The sequence below is a fragment of the Tiliqua scincoides genome, chromosome 1 (genome assembly GCF_035046505.1).
Source record: "Tiliqua scincoides isolate rTilSci1 chromosome 1, rTilSci1.hap2, whole genome shotgun sequence".
NCBI lineage: Eukaryota > Metazoa > Chordata > Lepidosauria > Squamata > Scincidae > Tiliqua > Tiliqua scincoides.
The window spans coordinates 96,749,133-96,763,140 of NC_089821.1; the positions used below are offsets into that span (position 1 = coordinate 96,749,133).

Here is a 14,008-nt window from a genome sequence, read left to right on the forward strand (position 1 = left end):
GGTAAGAGGAATTAATCTCCTTTGCCCTGGGTTGAGCCGCAACCAGCCCCAACCCTGTGCTGGATACAGGGCAGGCTAGTTGGCCTGCCTGTTCCAGTATGGGTTAGAAATGGGTTGTAAGTATAGTACTTAAGGAGAGTATTCTTGTATATAGAACATTATGACAACCATTGTGTCCACTCAGAGTGACTTAAAAGAGAGAATGACAGATTCCAAACTACGCTCAGGTTTGTTCTTCATTTTTGGTAACAATGCTCTCCGCTTTCTGAGTATGTTGCTCTGCTTAAAAAAAAATGGGGAGCACTGGAGATAACAAATTATCATATGCTCTTTAAGTATAATCCATGAAAACCAGAGCTGCTTTATTTGGGAGCAAGATAATGTAGTGCAGATATGGCCTAACAGGTAATCGTACCATATTCACAAAACTCAGCCTTCCTGAGGTTCTTTGTAGCTCCTGGGATTAAAATGCTGCATTTCTTTATTAGGTAGGATGAAAGCTCAGATAGTCTACTCTCTTAGCTGAGGCTAAAGCAATTACATTTTGTGTTTCATCCCTGAATATAGTCATAGATCTTCTGTTCTAAAGCCAAAAGTTCTACCTCATTAGATGTAATAATTTGTATTTAATCATTTATACGTTGGCAGCGGGATGCATTTTTCAATACCAAAATTACTGCCTAACAATAAAACAAAAGGCAGAAAAAGAATAATTACTAGGGACTTATATAACACAGTAATCTAGAAATAAAAAGTGAAGTCTCAAATTCCCATACCAGTATTTCAAAATTGCTTTCATATTTTATTGACCAGGTGTCTGTCACAATGCCAGGCCATATTTTGGTCTCAGTTGCGGTTTTTGCATTGCAGACTGCAATTCAGGATGTTCAGGAAATCCCTGTGGATTGCCAGGTTGCCGTTATTGGTAGGGGGTGAGAAAGTGTGTGCAGAGGGTAGTGTGGTTAGGATTCCAGGGTTCCTTGTGCAGACAACAGCTGAGCACAAGAGTGTCCAGGACTTGGCTAGTGGGTGCATTGGCAGGGGGAGGCATGACTAGTCAGTGAGTGCCTAATCCCCTTCCACAGAAGGACAATTTTGAATATGGCTCTTGAGTAAAGAAAAAGAAGGATGTCTCTGAGGATTACATTTCTGACAGTATCATCTACTACAGTTGTTCTCATACTTTTTAGCACTGCGACCCACATTTTAGAATAATAATTTGTCTGGGACCCATCAGAAGTGATGGTATGGCTGGAAGTGACATCAACAAGCATGAAGTGAAGTCATTGTATTGCCAGCCTGTTGCTTTCCTGAGAATGCAGCAATCAGTTGGGTTATTTCTCAGCAATTTTCCAAGAGCAAAGTGAATCAGAAAGAAAAAAGTTCTATTTACGGCCTTGACACAAGCCAATTAACCACATAGCCCTCCACGTTTCCAGCATCTCATCTCCCCATATTTTTAATGGCAGCTAAACTAGGTGCTGTGTGACCTATCTGAAATTGGCTCACAATCCACAGTTTGAGAAACACTTAATGACATGCATATAAAAATGACAGTGCTCATTCCCTTTCTTGAACAACTTGAGCCCTGTTATCACATCATGCCTATCACTGAATAGTATTATTATTATTATTATTATTATTATTATTATTATTATTATTATTAACAGTATTTATATACCGCTTTTCAACTAAAAGTTCACAAAGCGGTTTACAGAGAAAAATCAAATAACTAAATGGCTCCCTGACCCAAAAGGGCTCACAATCTAAAAAGATGCAAATGAATACCAGCAGACAGCCACTAGAACAGACAGTGCTGGGGTGAGGTGGGCCAGTTACTCTCCCCCTGCTAAAAAAAATAATATTTTTTAGTAATATTAAGAACAAAACCACATTATATAATAGCAGCTAGACAGTGCATGAGAAACCTTTGTGAAGAACTGTCATTTGCCTTCTCACAGGAAAGTACAAATACTGCTCCAAGGACACTTGGGGAAAAAGGCAAACCACTACAATTACACTTATCCTACATACATATTTCAGTTGCTAGAGCGTATCTCCCTGAGTTAACTGGAATTCCAAATATAGGGAGAAAACACATTAATGAATGCTTAGATCATAAAAAGTAGTACATCTTTAATATCGTTGTATGCTTAAGTTTCAAGACAGACATTTAATTGTTGCCTAAAGCAGTGATAAAAAATGTCATTTTTTCCCATCAGGTGTAACAAAGTAGTAAGCATTACATGATTTGTTTAATACAGAGTAGTTCAAATAGCTCACTAATTCTAGCCTTACACATCTTTCTTGTCAACCCTCTTATAGGTGAGCAGATGATTTAATACTTCATACTGCTTCCAGCTGTCTGCCATGGCTCAGTCCTTTACCTGAAAACAGTTTCCTCAGTGACTCTCTCTCAGTTCTTTTTGCTATTTATTAGAGCGGCACCACACGACTCCTGTACAGTTTTTATCCCGCACCCATAATTACATTGAATAAGGTGATATAGTTGTTACCATGCTCCTGGGCATTATGGTCTGTTATACTGTTTTTATATTACTAGTTATACTCGTAATATACATTGAATAAGGCGATATAGTTGTTACCATGCTCCTGGGCATTATGGTCTGTTATACTGTTTTTATATTACTAGTTATACTCGTAATATACATTGAATAAGGCGATATAGTTGTTACCATGCTCCTGGGCATTATGGTCTGTTATACTGTTTTTATATTTATATTTATATACTGTTTTTATATGCTCGTATGATGCATGTCGTATAGAATGTGTGGGTGAGTGTGTAGAGTGTGATTGTTGGAATTGTTGTATATATTTATGCTTGTATCTCAAAGGCGCATAAATTTTGTTGTGCTGTAGCACAAGTTACTACTACTACTTCTACCTATGTTACAATTTGGATAGCTCTTGGTCCTCTCCTGATTGTGGCAGAAGTAGAAACATGGATGGCATCTGGGGTTGGCCAGGTTGGGCATTTGTGCCTCAGTACTAATCCTCCCAGTTCTGGTAAAAATAGTGGCATGAGTTGGCTTAGAGATTTGGGACACTACAGCACCTGTCATGTCCACGTGCCATCCCCAGGGATCCCTCCATCATCACAGGGCCTTTAAGAGATGCTTCCAATGATCAGCAGTAAGCATGGGTGGAGCCACTGCCACGTGTTGCCATCACCAGCTGCCAGTAAGCATGGGGTATGTGGACACCCAAGGTGTGGGGAGTGGAGAGTGCCCAGTGCAGGCCCTTAGCAACCTGACACCAGCAGCAGTAATGGCTGTGCACAAACACTGGTGTTGAGCCCCTCACCAGCATCAGTACAAGAGCAACTTGCACATATGAGTTAATGCTCATATTTTCATGGGAATCACTGTGCCCACTCTGCGATTGCAGAGCAGCATTGATAGAAGGCAGGAATGAATGCCCAAATATGTGTGACCGAGTTGTGTCCACGAAACAGATTTGGATAAATGGCCTGTAGTGGCCATTCAGATAAAGAATACAAAACGGCCAATGGCGACTTCAAAAGATAATAGTCAGTACACTTGGCAGCCGTAGTCTGTCCTCTTATCTTTTATTTGGAAAGATCATGTAAATCAATGTATAGTCACAGCTAGCAGTAGGAATCAAAAATCTATTCAGTGTTCCAAACCTGGTCTGAAGACGTTTCAGGATGGATTTTCAACTATACAATTTGTATGCACCGGTCAAATCCTCTTAAGTTTTTCAGATCACAACCAACAGTAATAATATCCAGAAAGCAAAGAATATGGTGCCTCAAAGCAGTTAGAGAAAACATGTATTATTTTTTTTTTAATTTTTTCTAAGGGTGCATTTGGGAAAATAAAAAATGCACAGAGCCACAGTGTTTTAAGTAATATATGTCTTTCAATATGACAGGACCCAGCCATGAATAGGCTCCTTTATGTGACAAAATTTGATTCAGGTTTTTTTCTTCATATTCACCACCTACTTTCTTCTGAGTGTTTTGCATTTTATCGTGACTGATTTATAAAGAAATAAATGTCAAGCAGAAAGCTTTATTGGTCCCTTAACCAAAAGTTTGCTAAGAAACTGTAATATTTTGAAAATGAGTTTTGTTTATTTGTGGGCTGCCTCCCCTGGTCCTGTTCACTGCGCAGGTGTGGAGGGTGTGAGCATGCATGTCCCAATCTCCTCCCAATGTGCCTTCATACTCTGCATAATCAAATGGGAGTCACGTGATCTACTTCTCCCAACCATTATGTGGAGTGGAAAGATAAGATATATACAGGTGCAACCTATTTATCAGATTTTTTATCTGCAGATTTGTCTCAAGGCGAATGGGGTGGGGGGAACCAAAAGTTGAACATACCTTTCAAGGTTTCAAGGCAGCCCAAAACACTGTAAAAAGGCACAGGCAGGGAATAGCCCTGGAGCCATGGAAAAGGTTCCCCTTTCGAAGGAACAGTAAGACTCCTGGAGCCCCTGAGGCAGCAAAGAGGCTGAAGAGGGGAAGGGGGGGCCCCAAAACCTCTGTAACCAGAACACATAAAGCAAGGTGGAGCGCTCTTGCTCTCTTTCTCACTCTCTCACACACAGGGGCGGTAGTAACAGAGGGGATTACAGAGGGGTAGTAACAGAGGATAAATACTGTTGATTGATTGATTGCTTTAAAAAACCCAGGGAGTGTTTGCTGAATCCCCCCCTTCAAACTGAGATGGTGCAGTCTACCCAGACAAAACAGCCCAGCAAGCAAGCAAGCAAGTCTTCCCAGCAAGCAAAAGCATGAGATTTAGGCTACAATCCCATCCACACTTCCCTGGGAGTAAGTCCCAGTGACACGAATGGGACTTACTTCTGAGTAGGCAGGCATAGGACTGGGCTCTCAGGCTACAAGCCCATCCACACTTTCCTGGGAGTAAGCCCCATTGACTACAGTGGGGCTTACTTTTGAGTAGAAATGCATAGGACGGGACTCTTAAAAGCTCAGCATCCCACCTGTGAAAGAAGCAGGGGACAGCTGGCAACTGGAAGGCTAAGTATGGAGCGGAGGAGGGGGAGGTGATTGAGAACAGCTGCCTTAGTTTCCTTCCATCCCCAAGTGTCAGGCTGCAGCGTATTTTTGTAAGTAACTCTATGCAATTTAGCATAACACCTTTTTTTCTTAATCACGAACGGAACTCACGAGCATAAATAGGCTCCACCTGTACACTCACACTTCTCATCATGTGGTGAGAAGCCAGTGGATGGCATCATCTGAAGTGGTCACTGAGATCTTGTTACCCACAGTTGCCCACCTGTTGTCTCTACCATTGCTTGCCTGGTGGCTCTCCAGGGCTTCTGAAATGGGGAATCTTTCCATAGCCCTACCTCGAGATTCCAGGGATTGAAACTGGACTTTCTGCAGGTTATGATCTTTCCTCTAAGAGAGATGGAAGTGAAAGCAAAGAGACCCAGAGGAAAAAAAGTAGGAATAAGTAAAAACTTCAGTGGAAGCTTCCAAACAAAGAGGGGTTGTGCGCTACTGAAATGAAGGAAAAATGAAAGCAGGTAGGGTTAGACAACGGAGGGTGTCAGGCACAGGGTTGCTAGCTCTATAGTCTAGACCAGGGGTGTTCAAACCCCAGCCGGGGGGCCACTTGCGGCCCTCGGAGACCCCAGTCTCCAGTCTCCAATGAGCCTCTGGCCCTCTGGAGACTTTCTGGAGCCTTTGCTGGCCCGACACAACTGCTCCCAGCATGAGGGTGACTGTTTGACCTCTCGTGTGAGCTGTGGGACAAGGATTCCCTCCACTGCTTGCTGTTTCATGACTGTGCTGCAGCAGCGGCAGCAAAGAGAAGACTGGCCTTGCTTTGTGCAAGGCCTTTTATATGCCTTGAGCTATTGCAAGACCTTCTTTCATTCATATAAGTTGCATCTCCAATATATTCATTTACGTAAATTTATGTAAACTTATTCAAATTTGAAATGTAAATTAATTCTTTTTTTTCCTGACTCTCAACAGTGTCAGAGAGACGATGTGGCCCTTCTCCCAAAATGTTTGGACACCCCTGGTCTAGAGTCTAGTGTTTCTCAAACTGTGGGTCAGGACCCACTAGGTGGTTCATGAACCAATTTCGAGTGGATCCCCATTCATTTCAATATTTTATTTTTAATGCATTAGGCTTGAGGGTACCATGGTATGTGACTGCATTTCGGGAAATGTTACAGATTTGTACTTTTAACAGGCTACTATGTGTATGCTTTTAATAGTGATAGTCAATGGGACTTACTCCTAGGTATGTGTGGTTAGGATTGCAGGCTAGGATTGTTAAAGATTTTCCTGCTTGATGATGTCACTTTCAGTCATGACATCACTTCTGGTGAGTTCTGATAGATTCTAATTCTAAAAAGTGGGTCCCAGTGCTAAAAGTTTGAGAACCACTAGTCTAGTCTTCAACAGGGCTGCTGCTCCTTTAACAGCTCCATAAAAAAGAATTTTTGGGAAGTTATTTCTGTTTTCACCACAGCATTGTGGCCTAAATAACCCAGGGGTGGGGGAGCAACAAAGAATAAAGCTTCTGGGGGTGCAGTGTGGAAATCACTGCATTAATTCCTCATTCTGACGGAACTAGCCAAGTCTGGCTACAGGCTTCTAGTTTAATGTGTTATTGACCCAGAACCTTTTGGAGTTGACCATTCCAAAAATGTGTATCTATTCCTAAAATAAATAAATAGGTTCACTGCTTATTAGATAATTCTATGTTATCCCTTGGAGGCAGACAGTATGTGGTTTCTCTTTTTAACAACACAGTCAATGAAATTCCCTTGTCACTTTTAAAGCCGCTTAAGCATTATGTCACCATTTTCTTGCATCTAGATGACAACATTGTATTTAATATCTAACACTGCTGTATTCATTTTCCACTCATTCATTTACAACAAAACCTTCAGTAATGAGATTTCTAGCTGAATTTAGAACGAGGGAGGCTGAGGTTGTTGGTCTTCTTATTGGCATATGATCCCTTTTTCAGTGTAGTGATAGCAAATGAATAGCCGCTGAATAAATCCAGACACCTCACGAATAATTGCTCTGTGTCTAAAATTAATTTCAGCCCACCCTATTTTTCAATCTGCTTCTTTTATATAACTTCACAAACAACACTTAAAGGAATAGGAAGAAAAAATGGGCTATTGGAATAATTTATTGTATTCATGTGAAAAATAATTACACAAAATTCACCAGCATATCATTACATAGCACCCATGCATAATCTGACTTGCCTCCCTTAGTGACAGATGAATAGTGAACAGGTGAATAATTTTAGGTGAATAGTGGTTATCTGGATTGTGAGTTGTAGCCTAAGTTATCCTTCCACATGTATAAGAAGACCTGCAGGCATGGAAGTGTTGACTCAAGGTCATTGTGCACAGAAATCCAAATGGAATCCTGTCTGGGATTTGCTCTGGATCCGAAGCTACTCCTCCATTACTAGCAAGCAGCAGTGGCCTGGAGGGCTTTTGCCCAGCTGCAGCTGATGCACCAGCTGCAGCTGTAAATGAATCAGTCAGGCCTGGCCGTGATGGTCCATGCCTCGGTGACATCACAATTGGACTACCATGGTACAATTTATGTGAGGCTGCACTTGAAAGTGATTCAGAACCTACAGTTATTGCAGAATGCAGTGGCCCATGTTGTTGCTAGGGTTTGGAGCTTCCTTTCTGTTGTGCCTTTGCTCTAGCGCAGGGGTGCCCAAACCCCAGCCCGGGGGCCACTTGTGGCCCTCAGGGGCTCCCAATCCGGCCCGTGGTGAGTCCCCAGTCTCCAATGAGCCTCTGGCCCTCAAACTTTGAGGGACCATTACTCCCTCAGTAAGTTTTTGCGGGGGAGTGGCTATGGCAGCAACATGATCCCCAGGATTATGTCACTAAGGGGGGGGGCGAGGGGGGTGCTTTTCACTCATGTTATGTAGGCAGGGCTGCAGCAGGCTGCAGGAGGTGTGGGGAGCCCTGCGCAGCCCTCTGCGGTGCTCCCCGAGGCTTGGAACATTCACTAAAAGTGGGTGCAAAGCACCTCCTACAAAACAGAAGTGCTTTGCGCCCCCTTTTTCCAAACATACCAAGCCTTGGGGAGCGCTGCAGAGGGCTGCTCAGGGCTCCCTGCACCCCCTGCAGCCTGCCTGCTTAAAGTAAGTCCAAAGCTCCCCCCTCTCACCCCCCCATATGGACACAATCCTGGGGATCGCTTCCCCACCTCTCCCCCTTAAAGGGATGGGGGAACCTTTACACGAACTGGTGGGTCACAACCCACCAGTTTGAGAACCACTGTTATAGGCCACTGACTTCCATGTAGTCCAGCCTGTTCTCTTAGGTTATCAGATTGGCCCCTTCACTTCCAGTGAGGCCTGATGACTTTTGCTTCTGTTGGCTTTTGGGTATGGAAAGGATGGTAGAGCTGTGCTGGGGCACAGAGGTGCGCTGGCCCGCAGAGGCTAGATCCAGCCTCCATGGCGGCGGCAGGAGGTGAGTCTTTGGTCAAGCTTGGCCAGCACAGGGGTCTGGGGGGGGCATGGGGAGGGCAGGGGGGGAAGCAGGGAGGAGGTGTTTTGGGTTGGGGGATGGTGGGCAGTGGGCGGGAACACGTGCATGCAGGTGGGGAGCAAGAGGTGGGGCCGGGATTTGGCAGTTTTGTCGTATCATAGCCCCATTCCTGGGCTGCACTGAGTGGCTCCAGGCTGCTTGAATCTGCACCACCTCGTCAGGTGGCACAGATCCGAGTAGACCCATTGGAGCCACTGTGGCTCTCCCTGGGGTAAGGGCAAGAAATTTTCCTTGCTCTGGGCTGAGCCTCAGCTGGATACTTACACTAGATACAGCGCAGGCCTGCCAGCCTGCCTATTACAGTGCAAGTTAGGATTGCGATGCTAGAACGGTGGGATATGCATTTTTAAAATTAAAAAATAACGATGCACAGCATGTCACTGGTGGGCATAGAAATTTTAAATCATTGTTGCATAATATCTTATGTATGTGCTTGTGCAACTGCATCATAAGATGGTGCCTTATTTTCGTAGACACTTCTTATTTCCATAGACACAGAAACCCTGTGAATTCTATCCATATGATCATATGCCATTTGAGTGCATTGCAGGGTGATTTGTAATTAATGCGCCCATGGTGAAAATCCCTGTTTTTTCCCCCTTGCCCTTTTCTCCTAGGTTGGATCCTTTTAATTCCCCAAAGGCTTCTGTGATGCCTCAGCATCTTAAAAAAAAGGCAACTGAGACATCCCGCTGCAGTAACCATTGCCCTGCAATGCTTCCCTGAAACTCTGTAAATTCAGCACCATTGCAGAAAAGCTGCATCGCAGGGCCAGCAGGTCATTTTGTGGGTATTAGGATATTTGGGTCTTGAGAAATTGTGTCCTGGCCAAATGGCTCCCAATCACTGGACATTGCATCTAGGTTTTTTTGTGTTCTGGTCATTTGCCTCCCACTATAACTGGGCAATGCCTATTATTTATTACTCTATTAATAAATGACTCTCTCCCCAAATTCCCACTACACCCCTGCAGACCATTCATGGCACACCAGTGTGCCATGGCACAGTGATTGAAAATGCCTTATCTATAGGATAAATACATTTCTCAAGGGGAGAGATGGACTGGCACAAATGACCTTCCCATCTTCTCTTTCACTTCCTCTCAAAAATGCCAAATATTGTGAAAATAGTAACCTTACTATCTGTATTGTTCTAATAAAATAAATTATACAAATGTTATTAATATAGTGTAGTGGTTTCCAGCTGGAATGCCTGTATGCTTATTTTAGCATTCTGTTTACTGAAGGTGGGGGGAAAAATACCCCACAACACTGCAATAGCTGACCTCTTCTTTTGGCAAATATCAAATATGTTCAAAGTTAAGACAGATGTCTCTATTGATGTCTGTTGAGTAGGAACAGTGTACTAGATAAGAAGGAAAGGGCAGCATAATAAACAAGAGATAAAAAAAGAAGTGCCAGAAGAGGTGCTTATTTTAAGTCAGCATAAAGGTGTGAGCTTGTCTCTTGCAATATATCATCCACTCCTTTCTGTATCACAGCGTTTTTGCTGGCTTTGTTTTGCCTCAACTAATGTAACAAGCATGGCTTTATCCTGGAAGATGGGCAGGAAATTCTAACCTCCAGCTATATTATAACATTCCTTGTAGTAGTAATGCACAACTGGCTTCTGTGCACAGGACTCAGAGATGGCTCTGGATTTCATTTGCTTACATTCTGTTCACATTGTGACATTAAGAAGCTACAGGTGGATATATGGAGTTGACCATTAGTGTATTCATAATAGTGAATTCACCATTCACGTGGTGAATTAGATTGAGAGACAGTGATTAGCCCAAAGTCACCCAGTAAGCCTGCTGGCTGATTAGGATCTAAAGCAAGCCTCTCTTTCAAATCCAGAACTGATCTAGAGCTCATTGTTGAAGCAACATTAATATAACCTTGAATGTTGCTTGGTTGACCTTTCTGTACTGTATTGTAGAAGGAATAATAAACTTTATTTATATCCCGCCCTTCTCCCTAAAGGGACCCAGGGCGGCTAAGGAAGGAAAATGTTTTTACCTGTGGCAAGGTGTGGTATGGCAGCCAAGAAGGAAAGAAAGGTTCTTGCTCTTACAGGAGGGTATTGTTCGGAAGTAACAAGGTCAGCCTCCTCAGTTGCTGGACTTTGGTCTGGCCTTTTTATCCATGGATTTGGGACTTGCGGATTCATCTCACTGCGGGTTCCAAGCTTGCGGTGGATGGCCAGACCTGAGCTTCCCATGGGAAGGCACTGGTGTGCCGGCAACATGCTACTGAGCATGATACCATAAAGCACTTTACAGCGGTTTTGCAGCAGGTAGTGCTGGCGGAACAGCCATTCTGCCAGCACTAAAGCCCAATAGGATTGGCCTGTGTAACTCTAGCTTGAAGTGTACGCGATACCATAATACATTCCTTGTGAAATGTTTCTGTGTGTTACGGCACATCAGTCAGTTGTGAGATGTGACATTAATAATGAAATTCTGACTGAAAAACAAATTCAGCGCACACACCCCTCCCAAATATTTCTGGTTTTTTGCTAATGTTGCCAGCTTTTCATCACTTCAGTGAATGAGCTGAGTTTTTATGAGGTTCTACATCATCTCCCAGTGGTGCATTAAAATATATTCATTTAATTATTATGATTATTATTTATACATTTCTCTTGAAATTATAATCATCCACACCATATCATTGATCTACCCAACAAGCTGCCCTTCCTGTTATGGCTGCCGCAGCAGCTACAAGGAAGCTACTTTCACATAGTGTCCATAACATGCAAACAAGCCCTAAGTTTTGTTAACATAACTGTAACTTAAATCCAAGTCTACTTAGGACAAGGAAGCAAAAAAATGAAAGCAGGGTGTGTTAAATGTGACTTAGATAAAATTTATTTCCATGTAATTTATCAAGCTTTTACTTTTTGATTATAGGGATGACGTGTCAGGCTCGAACATCCTACACAGAAGATGAAGTTCTCTGGGGTCATCGTTTTTTCCCTGTTATTTCGTTAGAGGAAGGATTCTTCAAAGTAGACTACTCCCAGTTTCATGCAACATTTGAAGTCCCTACTCCACCTTACAGTGTGAAAGAACAGGAAGAAATGCTCCTTATGTCCTCCCCCTTAATAGCACCAGCTGTAAGTAACAGTAAAGAAAAGAATAATTCCATAGAATGTCTAGATGGCCTCGATGACATTGGCACAAAACTGCCATCAAAACTGCAGAAAATGACAGGAAGGGAAGACTTTCCTAAAAAACTTCTGAGGATGAGTTCTACTACTTCAGAAAAGGCCTACAGCATGGGGGACCTACCTATGAAGCTTCAAAGAATAAGTTCTGTTCCTGGCAACTCGGAAGAAAAACTGGTATCTAAAACCACAAAGATGCTCTCTGATCCAATGAGCCAGTCTATGGCAGACTTGCCCCCAAAACTTCAGAAGTTATCAGGAGGTGGAGGTAGAATGGAGGGAAACCTCCCCCCTAAACTGAGGAAAATGAATTCTGATCGATTTACATAACATGAACAGACCTTTTAGGTATTATTTCAAATTTGAATTGCCATTCAATCCAATCTGGGCAAAGCAAACACAAAGAAAGTTGTGTTTGGTGACCAATTTTCCTTAGAACTACATGCGCTCTGGGACAACACTCTTTCCTGAGACTGAGGACTGTGTTGAATTCTACAATACAAGATCTGCTGTTCAATTTAGGGCCATATGAAAACTAATAAGCTAATATTAGTCGGCATGTAGTTTCACCACAAGCATGCAATAATAGTGTGCAAATTTTGCATATAGTTTTATGGCATGGTTCTTACTATATTTATACTGTATATTCCAGGGGGAAAAAAATGTAAATGGGATGTTGCTCTCTTATATTTCTTAAGCATTAACTAGTAGATGAAACATAAATGTAATTTGCTAAGGGGGCAGGTTATAGCGTAATGCTTTATCATGAGCACAATCCAGCCAAAGTTAAACATTTGGGACATGACACCTTTTGCCTGCTGGCCTCCCTACCACTTGCAGCAGGTATTAAGATGCCTCATCCTGCCCACCAGCAGCCCTCCTGCAAGTGGAGAACTTCTCAAGAGACCCTTAAAGGGCTCTTGCGCTGGCCCTCTTTGTGCAGACTGAAGCAAGTTTTTAAACCTTTTCCATGTCAGTCAATGGGACTTATCTGTGTTTCACTTTGGCTGAATCATGCCCAGAATTTTTTTTCCTGATGTAAATGATGATGCTTTGTTCAGGAAGTTATGGTGCATGTTTTCTTTGTTAAAATAAGGCTATAGATATTAAGAATTCTGAATGCCCAAACTTTTAGCCTTAAGCTCCTTACTTTGTTTGTTTTTCCATTTTCTCACCTTTTCTTTTTGTTGGGGTTATAGGGAACCTGCACCTTTGCTATATAGAAACACAACATAAGATATAGACCTGGACAAAATAATATGCCAAGGATAGTGTTCCATTTTGGACACAAGGCAATTGAAAGGAGGTTGTTGCGGTAGATGCTTGTTTCTTATTCATTAAAGTAAGTACGAGGTGAAATTCAGGATGGAAATATTTTCTTGATTTATGATGCTAATTGCTTCACTCTGTAATGTAAATGAACTTTTTACACTAATTAGATTCATGTCTCCATACTGAGGCTCCAGTTCTTCAGATGTTAGAATAATGCTAGATTCAGACAACGAGGAACCTCACAAGAATTGCTTTAAAACTTACTATGTTGTACTTGTAATCCCTTGGAGAGGTTTTTGTCCCCAATCGTTGCACACTTGGTTATGTCCAGAATTACCAGCACTCACAAGTTCTTGGAAACATGATTGGAAATGGAAGCAGAAAAGACAGTATAAGTCTTTCAGCATTTATTAAGAGGCTCATGTTCATCTGAATGACTTTAAGGCTGCTTTCATGATAGCTACTTCTGTGTTAGGGTTGCAGCTTTGTTAGTCTCTGGCAGTGTTTCCCAAACTGTGGGTCAGTCCTATGGAAGGCCAGGCGGAGAGGAATGCAAAGTCACCAGAATGGTCCTGGTGGAGCTCAACAAATGCTCCAGAAGGCGGTCCCCCCACAAGAGGATAAAAGGATAAAAACAGAGGCTTGAGCTTCTAGTGAGGTGGTTGTTTTTTTTAAGTCTCATAAAGCTAGATGGGTCCTGATAGATTGTCTTTTTAAGAATTGGGTCCCAGTGCTAAAAAATTTGGGAACTATTGGCCTAGAGCAAGGGGGTGGCCAACCTTTCAACTTTAGCGCTTTTGGACCTTTAATAATAATAATCACTGGTATTTATATATGGTCTCTCTGGTCATTGGATTACTCCTTTGACTTTATTCAAGGCAGTTTACACAGACAGGCTTTCTCTAAGCCCCTGAGTGTGTTTTTACACTCACAAATTACAGGTCCAACCTTGTTATACATGGATTTTTTATACATTGATTTGACCCAA

At 42.5% G+C, this 14,008-nt stretch overlaps 1 protein-coding gene across 1 annotated transcript in view; it reads left to right on the top strand.

Annotated features, from left to right (window-relative positions):
* Positions 1–12,078, top strand: part of KCNJ3 (potassium inwardly rectifying channel subfamily J member 3) — a 132,276-nt gene extending 120,198 nt beyond the window's left edge. Inside the window, exon 3 of the mRNA XM_066633883.1 lies at positions 11,492–12,078. Coding sequence (XP_066489980.1) covers positions 11,492–12,078 — 587 coding nt within the window. The remainder of the gene's footprint in view (positions 1–11,491) is intronic.
* Positions 12,079–14,008: the final 1,930 nt, after the last annotated feature.